The 22,002-nt window shown below is 49.5% G+C and overlaps 1 protein-coding gene across 1 annotated transcript in view; it reads right to left on the bottom strand.

Moving 5' to 3' along the window:
* Positions 1–22,002, bottom strand: part of OC90 (otoconin 90) — a 29,693-nt gene that overhangs the window by 3,184 nt on the left and 4,507 nt on the right. Inside the window, exons 2-11 of the mRNA XM_021688713.2 lie at positions 21,155–21,220; positions 19,772–19,828; positions 17,352–17,526; positions 14,761–14,873; positions 12,557–12,685; positions 12,354–12,395; positions 11,080–11,130; positions 7,338–7,391; positions 2,838–2,954; positions 1,563–1,734 (exon numbers count right to left, since the gene is read on the bottom strand). Coding sequence (XP_021544388.2) covers positions 1,563–1,734; positions 2,838–2,954; positions 7,338–7,391; positions 11,080–11,130; positions 12,354–12,395; positions 12,557–12,685; positions 14,761–14,873; positions 17,352–17,526; positions 19,772–19,828; positions 21,155–21,220 — 976 coding nt within the window. The remainder of the gene's footprint in view (positions 1–1,562; positions 1,735–2,837; positions 2,955–7,337; positions 7,392–11,079; positions 11,131–12,353; positions 12,396–12,556; positions 12,686–14,760; positions 14,874–17,351; positions 17,527–19,771; positions 19,829–21,154; positions 21,221–22,002) is intronic.

Below are 22,002 nucleotides of genomic sequence, written 5' to 3' on the forward strand. Positions count from 1 at the left end.
TCCTTGGTCAAGGCGATGGCTTTGTTTTAATTTATTCCCAATGGAGGTCAGGGAAGCCATATTGTAACTTACTTGCCTGCCCGATCAAATCTCATGTTTTTGTGAAATGTGGCCAGTGGTCAGGAGCGACCCCAGTTTCTTTCCATGGGGTTTAACAGGACACAGTGACTTCTGCCTAGACTCTTACCGCTTGCTTTGTCTCACTGAGTACTCTGTCTCGGAGAGTGGAGCCCACATTGTTGAACTTGCTCATGTAGACATGCTTACGATTCCACAGTGTGGTCTACACTCTGCTCGAGTAGACACATCTTCCGTGTCACCCGGTGGGAGGTAAGTTTTGAAGGTGGCCTGGGAGCAGAGCCCCTACCTTCCTCCCCACCGGATGCCCTGCAGAGCTTGGTCGGATGGTAGGGCCAGATGGCCGTGAGCGGTGAGGGGAGAAAGGGGAGGGAGGTGGGTGGCTGGGGGAGTGACATAGCCAGCCAGACACCTGCAGGTGACGTGCTCCATGTGCCTGCCATCACTTCAGGCTGCATATTAACGACACTGAGCCTTGTCTTCTCCCTGTCTCCAGTATCTACTCCAGCTGTGGATTTTCCTTCAGCAACCCCACCATCCCAAGGGTCCTACACCTTTTGAGCGCAGAGCCCACTGGCCACGGGCTGGGACAGTCCCCACATGTGGCCAGGCTTTACGCCTCATCAACTCCACTCTTGGAATATTCCTGCAGCTCATGTCTAGGTTGACTCCTCCACTGTTCCCCCTGTTTTGACGGCCGCATTTATGATGTTGGTGGTCTTTTGGTTGAAGTGCCCATCTCCTGCACCAGGCAGCTCCTCTGGGGATGCTGGGAGTTTCTTTCCCTCTGCTTCCTTCAGGTTTAACCATTTGTGTGTCTCCACCACCCAGCATAGTGCCTGGCACAGAGCAAAAGCTCAAGAAAGGAGGGTTGAACGCATACATAAATGAATGGATTCACCAATGCACGAGGTCCCTGAAAATTTTTCCAAGAGTGGTAGATATAAAATTGAGCAGTTATACTTAAAAGTTATTGAGAAGCTGGGGCACCTGGGTGGCTCAGTTGGTTAAGTGTCCAACTCTGGGTTTCGGCTCAGGTCATGATCTCAGGGTCACGGGATTGAGCCCCGTGTCGGGCTCCATGCTCAGCACGGAGTCTGCTTAAGACTCTCTCTCCCTTGCCCTCTGTCCCTCCCCACTGCTCGCTCTCTCTCTCTCTTTCTCTCAATCTCTCTCTAAAAATAAGTAAATAAATCTTTTTTTAAAAAGTTATTAAGAAGCTAACTTTCATGTGGCCCCCTGCAGGGCAAAGACCTGGACCAAAGACCACATAGACAGGTCAGGATCTGTGTGGCTCCACCCCTTCACCGCTGAGTGACCGTGGACAAGTCTGAGCCTCAGCTGGCCATGATGGTGAGCAGCCGTCCTGAGTCAGGCAGTGCTCTCTGTGAAGCCTGAAGCCATGCCCACTGGAGAGGAGAATTATCACCTTCCACGAGGGGCAGCGTCGGCACCACCGGCCTGCCACCCTCACATGTCCCTACCCGTCCAGGGCATCCCTTGGCTCGCCTCGTCCTTCTTGCCCACAGTAACAGCCGTAAGATTCAAATTCTTCTGGGCATCGGGATGTCAGGCAGAAGAGCATCTCTCCGAGCTGAGGCATCACCCATGCATTGTCCCTACTTCCCAGATGCAGGAAGGTGAACCTGTCACAGGCTGATGAGAAACAGGGCTGTCAGGAAAGCAGGGACATCGGGACAGAGTTCACAGCAGCAGTCAGTGATCCAGATGGGTACTGAACATCCGAGGAAATGCTGTGTCCTCACCTCCCATTGCCCTTCTGCTGGGAAAGCTGCTACGGGCTAGTCCCCCTGTCTAGCATCCCGTTTGGCATGAGTTGGCTTTCAGAGAGCCAGTCTTCCTTGCCAGGCCTCTACAGCTCCGCCCAGACTCCTGGTTAAATCCCCCTGAAGGGTGGGGGGCTGGTCAGGACCAGAGGTGCTCTTCGGCCACATGTGATTGCTCAGTAGAGTGACCATGTCCCGCTGAGGCCCGGGCAGCGCCCAGCGTCCTGGAGGCATCCTGTCTGTCCTCCTAGGCCTCCTGACTCCAGCAGGTTAGCACACTCTGCCTGGGTTCGCCTTCAGAGCCCTTGATTTTTCTTTCTCTGCCCCTGCCTCCGCCCTCCTGCACCCTCCTCTCCACCCTTGTCCCCTCCTTCTCTGCCCGCAACTTTGGCCAAGCCTGGCTACAGTCCACTGTGCAGACCCCATGATCACAGGTTCAGTGGCGGGGTTGGCGGGGGGAACCAAGAAGCCAGGGCCCTTGCGAAGAGCTCCCAGCCCAGCCTCCCTCTCAAATGCTGCTTTTTCCATCACTCTGCAGTGCATGCTGTGGAGGGCTGGCCTGGTACTAACAAAGCCCTCCTCTGTGGCCATAGCTCCTTGCAGGTGTAGGGCCACTAGTGGGGCCCCTGGGAAGAGGAGAGAGAAGGGGGAGGGAGTGAAAGCCCAGGTGTTTCCTTCTTGGCAACAACCTGGTGTGCACCATGCCAAGCTCTTCCCTTGGGCACCAGCAAGAGGGATGGGAGCATTAGGCCAGCGGGCCCCTTTCCCCAGCTCAGCAGCTGAGTGGCCACAGGCAAGTCGGGTCCCCTCTGTGTCCCATGACCTCACCTGGCAAGGGGTGGTCCCCTCTAGTCCCACCGACATGAAGAGGTCACGGTATGACACCATGGCCTAAGGGCCTTTGTTACCAACCCATCCAGAGGATCTCAAGTCTGAGAGAGGACAGAGGCTTCTCTGCCTGCTCCCACTCACCTTTTCCAGTTGTCTCCTCCAGGCCACTTTTGATGGATGACACAGCTAAGCCCAAAGATTTTAAACCGGCGGGGACCATGGTTACTCCTTTTGTCGAGACAACAATCTCTGCAGATCCTGAAAATGCACAACATTATGGCTCATATTCAACAAGCAGTTCAGGAGGAGGTTTGCAGATGGACACACGAACAACCCCAAATGCAGATATTTCAGAAGAACAAAGTGTTAGGATAGCATCCTCAATCTGGGCTTGCAGATCCACAGATGTTACATGAGAATTTCCAAATACTCTGTGATACAGAGAAAGAAACAATCAACAAAACTAAACGGTAGCCGATGGAATGGGAGAAGATATTTGCAAATGACATATCTGATTAAGGGCTAATATCCAAAATCTATAAAGAACTTACCAAACTCAACACTCAAAAAACAATCCAGTTAAGAAATGGGCAGAAGACATGAATAGACATTTTCCCAAAGAAGACATCCAGATGGCCAACAGACACATGAAAAGATGCTCAACATCACTCATCACGAGGGAATGAAAAGATGCTCAACATCACTCATCATGAGGAAAATACAAATCAAAACCACAATATCACCTCACACCCATCAGAATGGCTAAAATTAACAAGGCAGGAACAAGAGAAGTTGGCAAGGATACAGAGAAAGGGGAACCCTCTTACACTGTTGGTAGGGATGCAGGCTGGTGCAGCCACTCTGGAAAATAGTATGGAGGTTCCTCAAAATGTTAAAAATAGAACTACCCTATAACCCAGCAATTGCACTATCAAAGGATACAAAAATACAGATTCAAAGGGGTATATGCACCTCAATGTTCACAGCAGCATTATCAACGATAGCCAAACTATGGAAAGAGCCTAAATGTCCATCAGCTGATGAATGGATAAAGAAGATGTGGTATAAATACAATGGGATATTACTCAGCCACAAAAAAGAATGAAATCTTGCCATTTGCAATGACGTGGATGGAACTAGAGGGTATTTTTTTTTTTTAAGATTTTATTTATTTATTTGACAGAGACAGAGACAGTGAGAGCAGGAACACAAGCAGGGGGAGTGGGAGAGGGAGAAGCAGGCTTCCCGCTGAGCAGGGAGCCCGATGCGGGGCTCGATCCCAGGACCCTGGGATCATGACCTGAGCCGAAGGCAGCCGCTTAACGACTGAGCCACCCAGGCGCCCCGGAACTAGAGGGTATTATGCTAAGTGAAATAAGTCAGCCAGAGAAAGACAAATACCGTATGATTTCACTCATGTGGAATTTAAGAAACAAAACAGATGAACACAGGAGAAAGGAAAAGAAAGAAAAAGAAAAGGGAGGGGAGAAAACCATAGGAGACTCTTAACTATAGAGAAGAAAACTGAGGATTGATGGAAGGAGGTGGGTGGGGGGGTGAGCTAGTTGGGGGATGGGTACTAAGGAGGGCATTTGTGATGAGCACTGGGTGTTATATGTAAGTGATGAGTCACTGAATTCTACTCCTGAAACCAATATTACACAAGCTAACTGAGTAGAATTTAAATAAAAATTTGAAACAAAAATAAATAAATGAAATGTATTGTGCTAAAATATTAAATAAATAAATGGAACATAAATATAACAAACACATACTCTGTGATAACGTTACATTGGACAGGAGCCCACGCTGGACCAGCTGCGTGACATCTTGCGACCAGGACTGTCCCAGACTATGTCATATTTACTACCATGAGCCTGCCATGCATGGTGTTCACAAGTGAAGAGATAAGAACGGTGGAGAAATGAAGCTAACTCCTGGTGCTCAGTAACGTAGGCAAGCACAACCCGCCTCGAACTCCTGGGAATCCTGGAAGACCTTCTCATCATAGTCTGAATTAAGTGCCAGGCCGTCCAGGTCTCCCTTCGCTCTGTGTCAGCCGCACCTGTTCTCTTGACCAGAGGCAGTGACACTTCCAACCCAGTCTGGTCCAGACAAAGGGAGCTTTGTAGGCTCTGCCCCACCGTCTGCAAACCCAGAGCGCTGCGAGAAGCCTGGGCATCTCAGGGGCCCCCTGATTGGCAGTCTCTCCCCAAACCTGCCATATTGGTTTGCTTCATACATCCGGGCTTCCATGTCTTTGCTCAGTGCTCTATTGCCTGGAGGGTGGGAGCAGGGCTTTAGTGGCCCTGTTGCACCCTCAGTCCTCTGGGTCTAATTAACATCATGCCCCACCCCCTCTCCAATCCCACAACAGAAACCCATGAACTGGTTCATTTTCACCATGCTCCAGACTGCTGGGAGCTGACAGACTCTTTCCTTGACCAGACTTTAGACAGGCTCCTCTGGGCCCTCTTCTCAACCAGGCCTCAAACTTGACCTATGAGAACTGCAAACTCGTGGCACAAACTATTTCATCAACGCCTTGCCCCCACACTAGGAGACTTAGACCAACCCCAGCCTGGTTTCCCTGGGATGACCCAGCCTCCCGCTTCCTCTTGACTTCCTGCCCAAGAAAGCTCAAGGCAGCCCAAAGAACTTACAGCTTGAGACCCACACTGACCCAACACCTGCCTTGCCTAAAGTTTTCAGAAAACAGCTCCCATCCCCTTTTTGGAATTTTCCCCTCCCCTGATTCTGCCGGACTTCCGGCTTATTGTCCACCCTCCCATTTTCCCTCTAAAAGGCCCAGTCATCTCCATACAGATCAGAGTTGAACATGGTTACCCTGGAGTCTCTCTTCCCCGCTACGGAAACCTGAGTAAAATCTTTCTTTCCACCTTTAACAAACACCTGGCTCCGTTTCTTTTTGAGTAAACTCACCTAGTCAGTGGAGTGGAGTGGGTAGAACCCAGTTTTAGAGGTAAGGAAATCTGAGTGTGCATTTTAGCTCAGCCACATACTAGCTATGTGATGTTGGGCAAATCACTAGCCTCTCTCAGTCTTGATTTCCCCATTTGTAAAACTGTATTAATAATACCGTTTTGGTGTTTGAATAATCCTTCTAGCTAAATTCCTAGCAAGGAGGGAAGAGTCAAGACCAGCCATTAGAATCACTCAGTGAGTGTGAAGACACATCTGATCTGGGGTGAAGACTCCAGGCGGAAAACTCGACAAGCAGAAAGAGCCCCAGAAGTCCGTGTGTGCTCCCTGCTGAGTCTGAGTGTCCTAGAAGCCCTCACCCTCTGAGCAAGAACTCTCTGGATTCTTGGTGCTAATCAAATGTGAGACCCCCCACCTCATCCCCTTAGATGAGGGCATGCAGCATTCATCACTCTTCCTGAATGGCCGCCCCATTTGGGGAACAGATTCCTCTTACCCTCGCACCCCCAGCCTGAGAAGGTCACTGTGCACCTGAGGGCAAAGTTGGCCCAAGTCTCAATGCCCTTAGCGCTGACACTGGTGACCCATCTCCCTAAATTCGGTTAAGATATGGGAATTCTGTCCAGGCCTGGTCCAAAGCTCCCAGAGTGAGAGGCCAGCCCAGCTCGGATACAAAAAGCACGACTTTCCATTTTCATCAGAGAGGAGAAGGGGGAGAAATGAGCTACTGTGGGTTTTTTCTATTAACTTGGTAGAGGTTTTTGTCCACTTGCTTTTAAATAATAGTAGGCAGCATCAGCCATGGGATACAAGTATGAGGGTAAGTTGTTTCGAATTTCCTCTAGGGCAATTTGGCAACATATGGATACATACATATTGTATGGATACACATAATGATTACACCCTCAGTAATTCAATTTCTAGGAATTTACTGTGACAAATTAATCAGAAGTGGATGGGTATAAGGTGTATATCTATTATTGATAAGAACAAATGTTAGAAATAATTGGTTAAATGCATTATGGTATTCCACACCCGAAACTATGGTATAGCCACTACTAAAAATCATGTTATAGAAAGATATTTAGGGCGCCTGGGTGGCTCAGATGGTTAAGCGTCTGCCTTCGGCTCAGGTCATGATCTCAGGGTCCTGGGATCAAGTCCCGCATCCAGCTCCCTGCTCCGCGGGAAGCCTGCTTCTCCCTCTGCCTCTCTCTCTCTGTCTCTAATAAATAAATAAAATCTTTAAAAAAAAAAAGAAAGAAAGATATTTAATGTCAGGGAATATCATCTCATTTTTTAAGTGATACAGCTCAGACTACAAAGCCGTGGCGCCAAGTGATCTCAAATGCATTTTAATTATATTCATGGATATGTTCGGGCAGGTGGGAGATGTCAGAAGGGAGCACCTTCAGATAGTAAAAGTGGCTATCTGTATAACATGGAAGTACAGGGGATTTAAATAGAAAACAAAACACAGTTTTCTCGATTTTTCTAAATGTGTCTCTTTATCAGGTAGGGTTCCATTTCTTCCTACTAATGAATCTACCTTTTAACTTCGTTTGTCTACTTTGGGGGTGGGGACAGCATAAAAGTAAATTAGTCTCAATGATTCTTCCGTGTTTTAGAACACACTTGAGCTCATAAACGTATAGGGACAGCCATTATCTGCAGGCTGGAGAAGCCGAGTGTGCTTACCTGGAGGGGATGTGGTCCTAGTGGCTTCCGTGTCTTTCTGGTCTTGGCCCGCTTCTGCCCACAACAGAAGAGAGACAGGGTGAGTGTTGACCCCAGCCTGTCCCACCTTGGTATCCGGGAGCAGTTCCCATCCCATGGGCACAGGAGGCAACATTGCTCCATGCCTCGTCACCTCCTAGGGGAGCTGGTGATGGCAGGGTCACTGCTAAGACAAAGAGGCTGCCGTCCCCAGACACAGACGTGCTGGCAAAGGCAGCTGCTGCCTGCTGGGCTAGAAGCAGGTGCATCTTTGAAATACATAGGAAAGCAGACTTCTCTGGAGTTTAAACAAAAAAAAAATTTTTTAATCATATATTTTTGAACAAAGAGAAACAAGGCAGCAGAACTGTGGATTCTAGTTCCCTGCTCTGTGGCTCCCAAAAGACTGCTGAGCCCTGGTTCTTGGTAAAACGAGTCCGTTATTGTTTAACCATTATTAGGCTCCTACTATGCTGTAGACTGAATGTCTGTGTTTCCCCAAAATTCATGTGTTGAAACCTAATCCCCAGTAGGATGGTCTTGGGGGCTTTTGGAGGGTGATTAGGTCATGAGGGTAGAGCCTTCATGAATGGAATTCATGCCCTTATGAAAGAGCCCCCACAGAGCTCCCTGGCTCCTTCCACCATGTGGGGACACAGCAAGATGGTGGTTATCTATGAACCAGGAAGTGGGCCTCACCCAACTTGACCATGCTGGTGTCTTGAGCTTGGACTTCCAGCCTCTAGAAACCATGAGAGAGAAATTTTGTTGTTCACAGATGACTCAGTCTGTGATATTTTGTTGTAGCAGCTAGAACGGACAAAGACATACTACATGCCAGATACAGCATTAAGCGCTTGGTTTGTACCAACTCAACAACCACCTCACCCTCATTCAGAGCTGAGAAAGGGGACACACAGAGAACACAGGTCACTTGTTCTAGGTCATGGAGCTAGGAAGTGGCAGAATGCAAACCTAGGGCTGTAGCTGACAGTCCTAACCACTGAGCTGGGCTGCTACTTCTCTTCTGACCATACCACAGAGAGCTAGCGAAGGTAACTCCAACAGGCTTGGGGAAGGAAGGACCTGCCTTAAATTCAATGTGTCAAAGATCAAGATTATGATGGTATTCTGTGGAAATCGGGCTCAGAGGTTGACTGATGATGTGGACATACAAAAGTGCTCCAGCAAAGAGAGAGAACCTCAAAGGTTCTAAACCGAGCAGATGGTTCTCTTCAAAGCAAAATGCTCAGGTTCAGAACTAACAGAATCCTATGCCCTATTACCCCAGGCAAACAACTGCTTCTTAGGGTGCCCCCTTTATCTGTCAAATGGGCCTCCTAGGACCAGGGGGAGGATTCAGAGGCTATATGGAGGGGCTTAGGAACACGCCAGCCCACCAAGGTCCTCCCTGGTGTCCCTGCCTCTTAATCGAGGAATCCATTTGTTTATCTCTTCATTCTTAGTAATTGGTAAATGGTTATTATGAGTGATTTATGCTTATTAATAAAGAATCCATGGTTATCCATCACCACAAGCAAAGTAAATGGTTAGGTCACTTCTGATGACATCCTTGCCTAGATGTTTTCAGGTGCAAGGCTGTTCCCCATAAGTCACTACCATATCATGGAGACAAAACCAGTCTTGCAGCCCGAGGACAGGTTCAAGACCAGTCCAGCTGGTCTCATGATGGACCATTTGTAACTTTTAACCTCCCAGAGCCTCCGTGTCCTCCATCATCTGAAAAATAGGTCTACTGGTATTTCTTCCAAGCCTGTCAAAGAGTGGTCATCAGAACTGAACATGTGTATTGAGAAGGCATGTCTCCACTGGATTCCGTGCTGTGCTCCTATGGAGTCTGCCCTGCTTACTTGTCCTGGAGGGACTGGTCAGTGGGCAGCACTGGTCCCAGTAGCCACTGTGGAAAGAAACCACTCTACTTCAATTGTCCACCCAACTCAGCACATAAGCCAGGCAGGGATCCCCTGCAAACAAGACAGCTTTTGGACTGGGGGGCCCAGGAGAGAAAGCTCATGGCAGTCTGATCAGGAACATTAATTGACACATTGGTCCTGATTCAGCGACAAGGAGTCAGATTAGCATCAGGCCTATGTTTGGGTGAAGAGACCTCTCTCTGGGAGAAAGGGCCATCATGTCCCCCCTTGCTGGAGCAAGTCAACGGGGGAGGGAGTTCAGTCTAGCGGTAAAGACAGACGCGGTGGACGCCTCAAGCCCCAGCCCTGCCACCCAGCTCCCAGTCTTGGCCATTTCTTTCTCCAACTCCATGTACCATCTCAGTGTGGAGGTTATGGAAATGATTTCACAGGATTGTGGGAGCAAGAAATGAGATCACATATTTTAAACAAGTTGTCCAGTGTCCTGCATGTGACTCGAGAGTGCATTGTTGTGTTTTACCACCACACCAGAATTTCTGAAGAAGATGCTGGTCCAGAATCTTCCCATGTTCTCTCTCATTTAATCCCCTGCCACCCTGAAGGACAGATATAACCATCCCTTTCCAGGGGTTGGTACACCATGGCCTAGACCTCAAGCTGCTTTTGTAAATGAAGCTGCAGATGAACACAGGCACACCCCCCCAGTTACGGATTGTCTATGGCTGCTGTCTCACTACAATGGCAAACTTGGGTCATTGTGACAGAGACTGTATGGCCCACAAAGCCCCAAATTATTACTCCCTGGCCCAGTACAGAAAAAAAAAATTGCCAATCCCTGCTGTCCGAAATGAAGAAATTGAAGCTTTGAGAGGTCGAACCATGCTTCCAGAGTCCTGCAGCTAAAAAGTGGGAGAGCCAGGATTCCATCCCAAAGCTGCCTGAGTCCAAAACATAATTGTTTCATTCCAGCATGGTAAGAACAATCACGAGCCCTATACCTTTTTCCTTCGTAACTGATGTTTGTGCCTGCATTCAGGCTGCCTCCTTTTCTGGAGGGCATTTGTGGGCACTGCTAGGTCGTGGGTGTGAGTGCATATGTGTTGGGAGATAAATTTGTCCTCAGTTTAGGATGGAAGTGGCCCCTGTCAATCCTGCTGGGAATGGTTGCTGTGTGGGCAGGGCACATGGTGAAGCTTCGGCTTGGAGTAGGTGCCATTTCTTCTTTTTTCTAGACCTGCTGTCCAAGGCACAGGCTGTCCGGGAGCTGTCGGGAATGCGATGCCCTTGGACACGGAGGACAGCCAGGAAGGAGCTGCACCAAGAGCGTCTGCTTCTGTTCTCATAGCAGGAGCCAAGAAGAGCGATAACACACACTTCTGGGGAGGTGGTTGTGCAGAGGGATCTCCCTGAGGCATAAGGTTGCCAAATTTGGCAAATAAAAATACAGGATGCCTGGTTAAATTTAGATTTCACATGAACAACCAATCACCTTTTAGTGTAAGTATATCCCATGCAAATTCTGGGACACACTTATACTAAAAAAAGTATTTGTTGTTCATTGAAAAGAAACTTCAGATGATTGAGGGTGAATGTCCTGCATCTGACAATTCTACTGAAGTGGGAGTAGGGGTGTGGGAGAAAGCAGAGCATAGAGGGGAGAGATCGGAGGGGGGTCAGGAGGAACTGAGATTGTCTCTGGAATGATCTTGGGGCAGTTTCAGTGCAAACCTGGGCAAGGGGCATTTTGGGGAAGCTAATTCCAGCCTGTAGGCAGATGGTACGATCAAAACGTGGGTATTTGGATTACACACTGGCCGCCTTGTGCTCACCTTCTCCTGAAAGGGCCATTGCACTGGTGTTCGTGGGCTCCACGGGAACCACTGAAAAAGAAAGCTCCCAAATCAGTGACTGATGGAACCGAGTGTCTAAACCAAGTACCACGAGTCCCAAAGGACAAGCGGGGACTGCTGGACCAAGGGAGGAAGGGGGCTATGAGCAGTGTTGCCAGAAGAGGGCTGCTGGTTCTGTCTTAGGCTTCCCTTGCCCCTCGCACATCTCCTGGGGCTCAGGCTGCCCAGCAGGACCTTGGCTCAGGAGGGACTCCAGCCAGTTCCGGCTTCTGGCCAGGGAGGTGACACTAGCAGACCCAGGCTGTGGCAATGAAAGGTCTGCAGGCCCCGAGGGTTTGTGGCTGTGGAACAGGACATCCCTACTTGGGAAGACCTCTGTTCCAAAGGGAACCAGATGGCACAGAAAAAAGAGCGCCAGACTCAGAAGATACATAGAGATAGGACACATACACACACTCCTACTCACACATGTACACACTCCCACAGCCCTGTGCACACGCACACTCATGCATGTGGACGCACTGGTATCAGCTTTTTAACAAAGGCTGCAGCACTGGGAAGGAGACCTCAGCCCCAGGGAAGGAGGGGTGCTCTGCCAACGCGTACCTGGAACTTTCCGTTGGGACTGAGAGATTGTGCGAACACTGGTGAGCAAGGAATAACAGGCAGAAGCTGAACTCTCGCATTTTCCATAAGATGCATGTTTTAGAGTAGGGATGATCACTTGCTTATTTCAGTAGACAGATATTAAGAGCCCACCCTGTCTTGAAAGGAGGCACACAGAAAACAGCCTCCCCTTCAAGGAGCCTCCATCTGGGTCCAGGCTGCCCTTTCTGCCGTAGGTTCTGGAAGGTAGAGGAGGGAGGCAGCTCATCTGCTCCCAGGTGACCTCAATGGCCAGGAGCTCACCCAGCCGAGAGAGGCCTTTCTCTGTCATATCACTAGACCTGGTCCCGGTCACACTGCACACCAGGGCCCTGACCATAGAGCAAGAGAGAAAGAATTGGGGTCTACCTCTTAACTGGATTAAATGCTCACCTGTCCACGTAACAAAGAACAGTGTTGGCAGGAGGGCCATTTGCTATTGGATGTGTGAACTGGGTTTATCAGAAGTAATTGTGTCCCCTGGCCAGAGAAAGGCCGAGGTCTAGCCAGTGCCGTGGGTCACTCCAGCTGGCCCCGTGGAGGGGGTGCTCCCTCTGTAGTCTGGCCCCCGTGGCCCAAGTAAAAGCAGCTTCCCTGGGAGACCTTACCTCTGGGCAGAAGCGTCGTCAGCTCTTCCGTGCTGGTTGTCTCTGCAAAGAGACACATTGGAAAGCCTGTTTAGAGCAGCGGGTCTGGGGACTGTCAGAAGGTGCTGGACTGGCTTCTGAAGAAACAGCAACTACTGCTCCCATAGCAGCTCCCGCCCCAGATGGTCAACCCCACCGCTGATGCAGGGCCCGGTTCTTCCCACCTGGAGGCTGAGCCAGACAGAAGGAAGTGTCCAGATGGTTCAGGGAAGAGTTGATCCTGGACTGAGCTAAGCATTCTATGGCAGCCTTGTTGCAGGTACACAGCAGGTGCTCACAAGGGTCCCCGGACTCTGTGCACAGAGCAAGGGCAGAGCAGATTGGAAAATCTCATTTGGAATCCCGAGAGGTAATGCAAGCTCCCAAACTGGCCCCAATCTGCCCACCGAGGCCCCACTCCTCCTGCAGGCATCCTCCTGTTATCCACCTTGGCTCTGGGAGCTGCAGCAGCATAAGGCCAACCTGGGAGTGGTGCCCGCTCCATTTCTCACACTCACACCTGACCCATCGGGCCATCCTATTGGCTCTACTTTTGACCTGTTTAGAGTGTGACCGCATGTCCCTACCTCCACGCCACTACCCTGGGCTTAGCCCCCATCAGCTCGTGCCTGAGTTATCTCAGTGGCCTTCCCCCCCACCCGCTCCTGTCTGCTCTCATGGAGGAGCCAGAACAAGGTGTTCAAGACTCAGGGCAAACCATGTCTTTTTTGGGGTTCAGAACCCTGCGACGACTTCCCAATCTATGGAAAAGCTGCTGTTCCTGTTCTCTTTCCTCCCTCATCACCCCTTTCTGACTGACTGGCCTGTCTCCCAAGCATGCCGGGCACCTTGAGCCTCGGGGTGCACGCACCTTCCAGATAGCCGCCAGCTTGCTTCTCCCCCACGTCTCAGTCTTTGCTCTGTGGGCATCTCCTTGGGGAGGCTTCCCTGCCCAGCCCTCCCTATGCCTTTCCCCTGCTTTATTTCCCTCCATGGCTCTTGTCACTGTTTAACGTACTCTAGCACTTTGATATTTTCAGTGTCTGGCAGCCAGGAGGAGATTTCAAAAGGTCAGGATATCCCCAATATCTAGACAATTGTCTTGCACTTGGTGTAGGTGTTCAGTATGCATCTGCTGGCTGGCTGGCTGGCTGGCTGGATGGATGGATGAATGGTGCGTTCCCTGTCCGCTGTGTAGTGATTTATGCCCATGCATCTCCTCCCCTCTTTCCCGATGCACCATACTTCAGCCAGTCCTCTCTACCTGGTCTTTGGGGTCAGTTGAACCTGGGCTCAAATCCTGACTCTACCACTTAGCAGCTTATGTGACTTTGGGCAAGTTATTTAATTTCTCTGAGCTTTCCTGTCCTTATCCGAAAACTGGGAATAGTGATCCCATCTCATAAGATTGTTGGGACAGTTATATCTGCTGGGTATAAAGCCTATGGCACATAGTAGGTGCTCATAAAGGGCGGCTCTCATAGAGCACCCCCAAGGTGCCATGCACCTCTTCTCTCTGTGCCTTTGTGTCTTCTAATTCTTCTGCCAGCATTGCCCAGAGACACAAGATAAAATCCCTGGTGAGTAAGGTGGAGAGCTGAGATTTGCATCAACACATGTCTGATTCTTAGAAACAGCAGCAACCACAAACCTAATTCATCCATCCCTGCCTCTCTTCTACTTCCAACCCTGACTTCTTCACATAGGCCAGTCCCTGTGTTAGCCGTTCTACATTTAGCACTGTTTCCATTTAACAAGTGTAACACTGTTTTACACTTAAGCATTGTTTAGTTTTTATGACAAATCTCTGAAGCAGGTTTTCTCCTCCCCATGTAGAGGCTGCCACTTGTTGAGTAACTGCTCCCGTATCACACAATGTATCAGTAGAAAACCATCTGCCTCCCCAGGCTCCCAGGGTTGCTACAGTATAAAACTGTAAATCAAATAACCTGCCCATCAATTATTCTTTCATTTCAAAAAGCATTTATTGGGCGCCTGGGTGGCTCAGATGGTTAAGCGTCTGCCTTCGGCTCGGGTCATGATCTCAGGGTCCTGGGATCGAGTCCCACATCGGGTTCCCTGCTCAGTGCAGAGCCTGCTTCTCCCTCTCTGCCACTCCCTCTGCTTGTGCTCTTCTGTCTATCTCTCTGTCAAATAAATAAATAAAATCTTAAAAAAAAAAAAAAGCATTTATTGTGCATGTACTCCTTGCAAGGTACAGATGCCAGAGATCTAGCCCTCGTGGGGCGTGGAGTATAGATGATGATGTCCTCAATGGTGGTGATGATGGGGGGGGGCCCTTGGAGCCCTGGGTCTGGTCCAGGCCTGGGATTCTTGAACTGCCTGTCATTTCTCAGCCCAGCCCCCGGGGACACCTGGAGATGCTCACCACATGTGATCCTCTTGCTGACGCAGTTGACATCTGTGCTGAGCTTGGCAGGGTCTTGGAGACAGTCCATCTCAGCGGCCTCTTCAAAGCACCTGCGGTGCTGGAAGCAGCAGCTGGGGCAGGTAGGGGAGGTCAAGGTGAGAGCGTGGGGGAGGGTGAAGAGAGGGGAGTCTGTGAGTATTGTGTCTCTGGATGATTCCTGGCAGTGACCTGTTTCAAATAGAGCTCTCATGCATACACACACACACACACACACACACACACACACACACACACACACTATTTGAGTTATTTTACCTACACAGCAGGTGCTATTATCATTATGAGCATTTACACCCATGGGGACTGAGACGCATAGTGCTCAATAACTCGCCAAGGTCAAAGTTGATCACAGAGCGAGGCTGACGCTAAAATGGGAGTCAGGAGGCTCTTGCAGTGCACACATGAGGTCAGTGGAGACCAGTGTAAAAGAGAAAAAATATACAGACAGGTGATGGCCTTGGACAAGCTACTAACGTTCTCAAATTACCTAACTCAAGAATTTTTGGAGATTCAAGAAAACATCTATATAGATCCTGCCCTGAGGTAGGCACTCAATAAATGATAGCAATTATTCTTTGAATCTGGTGTGCAGGTTCAAGGTGGAAATGGCCAGCCCTCCAGGTGTTTGGAAATCCACACCCCCAACAACTGGAACTGTGTACCGTCATAGAAATTGGGCGTGGCTCATTATCCTGCCAGTTTGGGGCCATCAGCAGTTTCATCATTCAGACAGTGAATTACTGCTTCATTTCTTTGACTTCCAGGTTGACAAGGTATTCTAATAATTAGAGGAAGTGGTAAGGGAGGACCCGAAAGGTAACAAATTCCCAGAAACCATCCTGACGCTCTGCTGCATTCAGGATCCTGCTCTCTCTTCCTGAACGTCAACGAGCTGAGTGCCGGGAGGCAGTTTGCTCATGGTCCCAAAGATGGGAAATACCCTTCTTATCCAGAGGCAACTTACGCCTTCCCTTGGAGATGTGGAAAGGGGAGAGATCTATCGCTTGACTCCAAAGCCATTATCCCTGATCAATCAAGGATATCTCCCTTTTTATTTAATTAACTAATTACCTTGAAAAGCAATCGGGGGTTCACTGCCTAGTGTGAGTTCATTTACCCCGTGCTGCGGTGCATGCTGAGGGTGCCAAGACATAACACGGTGCAGGCCCCCCTTAGAGGACATCGGGTGGAGCAGGAGGCCGTGGGCATGCGCTGTCCCCTGTGGCCGGTGTTTGAGGAGCATGGAGGTTACCCTGGCGCCTCGTGGGCAAGGCGTCCAAAGAGGGCGTCCTCACGGAGAAATGCCAGGGCAGACGATGGGCTGTCCTTCCCAGGATTGTGAGAGCGCACGCTCCATCACACCGGCTCCGGGCACAAGTACCACGCCAGTGAGGTAGGGCCATGGATCCCGGAGTACGGGGAGACACGTGGGTTCCGTTTCCTGCTTTCCTGCCACTGGTGCTGTTGCTGTTGCTGTGGCTGCAGTTACTGCGATTACTAGTACTGCTAGTACTGTTACCACCGCTGGCATCACTACCTACCATAGCCCTACCATTCCTGTTACGGGTGCAACCAATCACTAATACTCTCAGTAAGTAAACTCAATGAGCCAGGGAGAGCCCCAGTCACTGTACCGTGTACTTGGTCATTTAATCCTAAATAATAATTCTATAAAGAAGGTATTATTACTTCCCCCATTTTACAGAGGAAGAAACTGGAACACAAAGAAATGACGTCCCTCGCCCAGGGGTCACGCCATCCGTAAGGAGCAGAGAGCCGGAATTACAGGGTCATAGGTTACACGCCTTGGCACACAGATTCTACCCAATTTTCCCAACTGACCCTCCCAGTGTCAGGATCTGTTTATCAGATCCTTGCTGACACTCGATGCTTCTCAGATTTTAGATTTCACTGCCAGTCTGATGTGTAAAAGTGGATATCTTGTGTTAATTTCCCTCCCTGTGTGCAGGGAGGGCACATATCTTTACCGACTCCTCATACCTTCTCTGTATTTCCTGCTAGCTGTTTAGCTCTTTGAGGCAGGGATAGTATTCTGCTTATATTAAGCACAGTGTTCAAATGTTATTGGAGCACGTTTGTGGAAAATTAAACAGAAACCTTCATCGTTGCTTTACCCCTGGTGACCAGGACTGTCTGAATAAAGAATAATTTTCTTATGTTTAAGAGTCGCCCGGGAGCTTGTTTGAAATTCAGACTTCCAGGGTCTAGCTAGATAGAGGTGGTCTGAGTCAGTAGGTCTGGGATGGGTCCCTGGAATCTACATTTTAGCAGGCATCCAGGTGGTTCTGATACCTGTAGACCCAACTTGGAGAAACACTACACGGAAATTCTGCATATCAGACACATACAGGATCTTGACAACTCCCCAGGATGTGAGACAATCACAGAATACGTGACAGTTTAAAGGCGAGGCAGCCAGTCACCCCACAGGTAAGGAGAATCAAGACAAGACAAGAAAGCTTTCCACATCTGTGCTCTGCCCAGGTACCAGCCAGGCCTCTGACAGCTCACCTGTGGGTGTGGCTCACCTGTCAGACTCGTCCACAGGCGGCCCCTCCATCTCAAACCTGCAGGCACAGCCGTAGTCCTCGAAGTCCCGGGGGCAGAGACTGGCCACACACTTCATACCACTCACGAACTGGAGCAGCGCAGGGAAGCTGGTGAAGACAGCCTGCAGCCAGGTGAAGTGGGAGCCCAGGCAGTCTGCGGGGAGAGGACAGCGGGGAGGGGACTGGGAACCAGGGTCAAGGAAGGAGCCCCTGTGCCTGGGACTTCCCACACCTCAGCAACCAATAAGCCCCTACTGTATACTCACAACTGTTCTGAACAATTGAAGGGAGGTAGGTTTATAAGCCACGGCCCCTGTTGGTTGTCCCCCTAACAAACAGTCATTTAATCCTTCTCCCTTACCAACAAAGCTGAAAGGGACTCAGGGGAGGTGAGCCTCCTCCCTAAGTCCCTGTGGACGTTTGACACTTGCTCATTCTCAGCTGGTCATGCTAATCCCAGGTTCCATGACAGTGAGTGGCCTGGGACTGAGCACGTGATCCAGATCTGGCCAGAAAAACTTAAGAGGAAGTCTGTTAGAGGTTTCTGGGAATTATTTCTTTCATCATAAAGAATGCAGGCATGTAGGGACGCCTGGGTGTCTCAGTCGTTAAGCGTCTGCCTTCGGCTCAGGTCATGATCCCAGGGTCCTGGGATCGAGCCCCGCATCGGGCTCCCTGCTCCACGGGAAGCCTGCTTCTCCCTCTCCCACTCCCCCTGCTTGTGTTCCCTCTCTCGCTGTCTGTCTCTGCCAAATAAATAAATAAAATCTTAAAAAAAAGAGAGAATGCAGGCATGTAAAGAGATCCTTTTGATCTACACTTTTCTCCTTCCTTAAATATGGGTAAGAATATGCTGGCCAGGACTGCAGCAACCACTTTGCCACCATGAGGCCTGAAGTCTAAAGTTGAAGAGCCAGTAAGCTTAGTTATAGCAGCAGGGAGAGAATGAAGCTGCTGGGTCGCTGATACCTGTGCTAAGCTCCTGCACCAATCCTGGTGCTTTCAGCTTTGGTGAGATAATTAAATGTCTTTGTTATTTAAGTCACTATGAGTCTGCTGAATGGATCCCAAATGATACAGTCCCAGCACTGGGGAACTGTAATCCAGTGCAGGAAGAGAAGGGATATAGACACTAATAATTTGGGGCCCCTACTATGTGCCAGAAATTGTGCTAGATGCTTAAAATAGAATAATGGTTAAGCTTGCTAGTGAGTCACACTTTAGAAAGCATTCACTTGGTCCATCACCGCATAAACTTCATGTTAATCCTGCAGGGCAGATGCTATTCTGTCACTTCTATTTCACAGATAAAGAAACTGAAGGTCAGAGATCTGCCTGACGTATCAACCAGTGGTAATGATTTGCCCTAAACAAGAATGCTCCTGTAAACAAAATTGGCAAGAGAACGATTTCCAGTTTTTGTTTTGTTTTTGATTTTTACTTTAAGCTGCATGCTCACCCTCCCCTTCCTCCGCCTTTCTGATCAGAGGACTGTTAAGTGCTAACAGGGTGACCCCACAGCCCTGATTCTAATGCACGGGGTCACCCACAGGGAAGCTTGGGGAGGTCAAAGAGTGGTCTGCGAGGACTAGTTTCACCCAGACTATTCTAGTTTTTCCTACCCCATTCAAACTTCCTTTCCCGTGTTTTGTTTCCACATAGCCTAATCAGAAAAATGAAGAAATAATTCTGGACTGAAGGAAAAAGCCACTCTAAGGCTTGTGTGTGTTTATATAAATATTCATTTTCACTCAAAAACATACGGGGCACCCACACTTAGTCACCTACATATTTTCAGTGCCGTCCTCTGGCAAGCATGGTCTAATCCAAGAGCAGTTCAGCGCTCCTTGCTTCTGTCAATCCTGTGATAGCCTTATTCTGGGGCTACTTCTAGAAAACAATGATGGGAACCATCATGGTGCCTGGCAATCGCTGGTCACATGATAGATACCTAATTGAGAAATGGAATACTTGACAATCTTTGGGATTCTTAGGCTTTATGTAGGTATGTTTTATCATGTATATTTAGTAGTTGGGGAGAGAAAATCCAACAACCTTGGTGGAGGGCACTCAGCTCTGGACACAGAAGAGAGCTCCCTCCTTCTTGGCATGTCACATAACTCCCCTCAGTCCATCCCCTGGGCAACAGGGGTGCCTTTCCCTTCCTGGCCAGGTTGTGGTGTGGTCAGGACTAAGGAAGTAAGGACTATGAAGGCGCCTGGCAGCTTGGTGACTCATCTTGCAGTAAAAGACACCACTGCTCTCTGGATCACACAGCTCAGAGCTTGCTGGGGTGGTGAGAGCAGGGGAGCCCCAGGCCCAGTAGTTTGCTTAGATTTCCCACACTCACCCCATGCCCTGACACCTGGTGGATAGAAGCACCTTGGCATTTAACTTACCAAAAATGTCGGCCACACTCTCGACATTTTTAAACACCCCAGGGAAGGATGTGATATCTAAGTGGAAGGTAGAGAAAACAAATCAGAGAGCTCTGGTTTCTCCCCTTCCCCTGCCCTGCCTCCTCGCCCTGCCCCACCCCTGTGAAGAGTAAGCAAAACCCTTTCTCTTTCTCTAAGGATAGATTTGACCTTGGACTAACTTTCTAGTAACACGGGTTACCATGGAGACCCAAGAAGATGAGACGGGAACTGTGTTACCAGGCAACATTGCTCGTGGTACAAAAGACCCTGGATGATAAGGTGTATCTGGACTTGGCAAGGACCATGGGTGAACTATAAATACCTGGTGGGAAGTCATTGTCTGGGGGCTCCCTCAGTGTGATAACTCTTGCAACTGAAGCACGTTTTTTCTGGGCATCCCGGAAATTATACCTATGGAACTGTTACTAGAGATACTAGTTCTAATGCAGACTGAAGCTTCTAGGCCATGGCAGGTCCTGTGGCTGCTTCATGTGAGTCCCATTCCCTTGTACCTGAGCTGCTCCCTGGGGGCTCCAGGGAGATGTGGGGATCACCCCCGGGGCTACTCTCCTTGAAAAGGAATGACTGGCATGGCCTGATGGCGCATGGGGCTTCCTGGCCTTGATCCTTCCAAGTGCCAAGTGTGGCCTGTGAGTCTTAACATCTACTAGAGGTTCTCTTTGGCCTGGGCATTGCCCTTCCCATGGGGGTGATGGCATTTTGAGAGAGGTCAGATGGTCATCTGGGTCTGGGTGGGACTGATCACTTTGTTTGCATGGGCTCATGCACAAAGAACTTGGTGACTCAGCTCACCTCTCTGCAAGGTGGGAAATGAGTCTTAAATTCTGGGCCAACGTGACCAGCTGGTTCACTATGCATCATGGTCTTCAGCAGTACCCAGCTAGGAACCCACCTGAGAAATCTTCACAATCTATCACCGGGAAAACCTCCCCTTCCCAAAGGAACAATTATGGGTCCTCTTTTCTTATCGGTAGAGCTCTGGAATACCTTTTCTTTCTCTTTTTGTCTTACCTTCTAGAAGGCTCAGAGCTCAATTTGAAGCTAAAATATTGTGACCATATAACCCTCACGATCAGCCCATTTATTTCCATCCCCTGTTCCCTTTTCAGCTAACCTTCATTTGATGGAAGTTGTAATATTTTGTCTCCAAGGAGAGAGCAGAGGTGGGTCAGACACAGGGGAGACTGCGGAGGGGGAGGCTTTTGAGTCTTATTTGAATCGCTTTGCCTACAAGAGCCCCAGCAGTGAGTGGTATATTCAGAAGGGGTCATTCTCCCTGCCAATATCCTAGACAACTTTCTACCTGGTGAGGTCGCCTAAGAAAAGTTTAAAAATCCTTACTGATATTTTTTGAGAGTCCCGGAGGCAGCTCCCGTGGAAGGTGTGGCGTGTCCAGAGGATGGCCCCCTGTAATCAAGGAGGAGAGGAGGGTTAGTAGGAGCACTTCCACTTGCTGGGAGGGGCAGCCAGGAGGGGAGGGGATGCAGGTAAATTCAATTCTATGTATTTTTTTCTAGAACCTGCTGTGTGCTGGGTCTCTGATGAAAATAAGGTGGTCGCAGTGTTTCAGATGGGTTGGCCTTAAGAGTAGCTTTCTGGTGGAAGATAGAGAGATTTGGGAACTCATCTTGAACCTGTTGTTGCATAGGAAGCAAACCATTTTAATTTAGATTGTATGTTTGTTTGGAGTGCCTTAAGATGAAAGATAGGCGGAAATAAGTGTGGACAAGGAGAGGCCCCCCCAACCCCCGGGGAGCTTATCATCAAGGACAGGGCTTTCCCACACTATCAGCACACAAAATGATCAACAGCTGTTAGGGATCCATGCATGCTGAGACTCAGCCCCCTACCCTTCATTTATCCACAGTGGAGACATGGTGAGGGGACGCAAGTTTTGAATTGTGTGAAATATTTGGGCAGGGAGCGAGGGGGACTTGGCCTTTTCCCATACTTGGTCACTAGGCTGGGCTATGTCCCCAGAGCCTTGAGCGCTCAGTATGAAGCAGGGGGTCTGCAGGGAATCCAGAGGGGCTGGAGCAATGGTGTGATATTAGATGAACTTGAGCCTGCAAGATCTGACCGCATGGGGGCGCCTGCGTGGCTCAGTGTGTTAAGTGTCTGCCTTCTGCTCAGGTCTTGGTCCTAGGGTCCTGGGATCGAACCCCTTGTAGGGCTCCCCGCTCAATGGG

Source organism: Neomonachus schauinslandi, chromosome 4 (genome assembly GCF_002201575.2).
Source record: "Neomonachus schauinslandi chromosome 4, ASM220157v2, whole genome shotgun sequence".
NCBI lineage: Eukaryota > Metazoa > Chordata > Mammalia > Carnivora > Phocidae > Neomonachus > Neomonachus schauinslandi.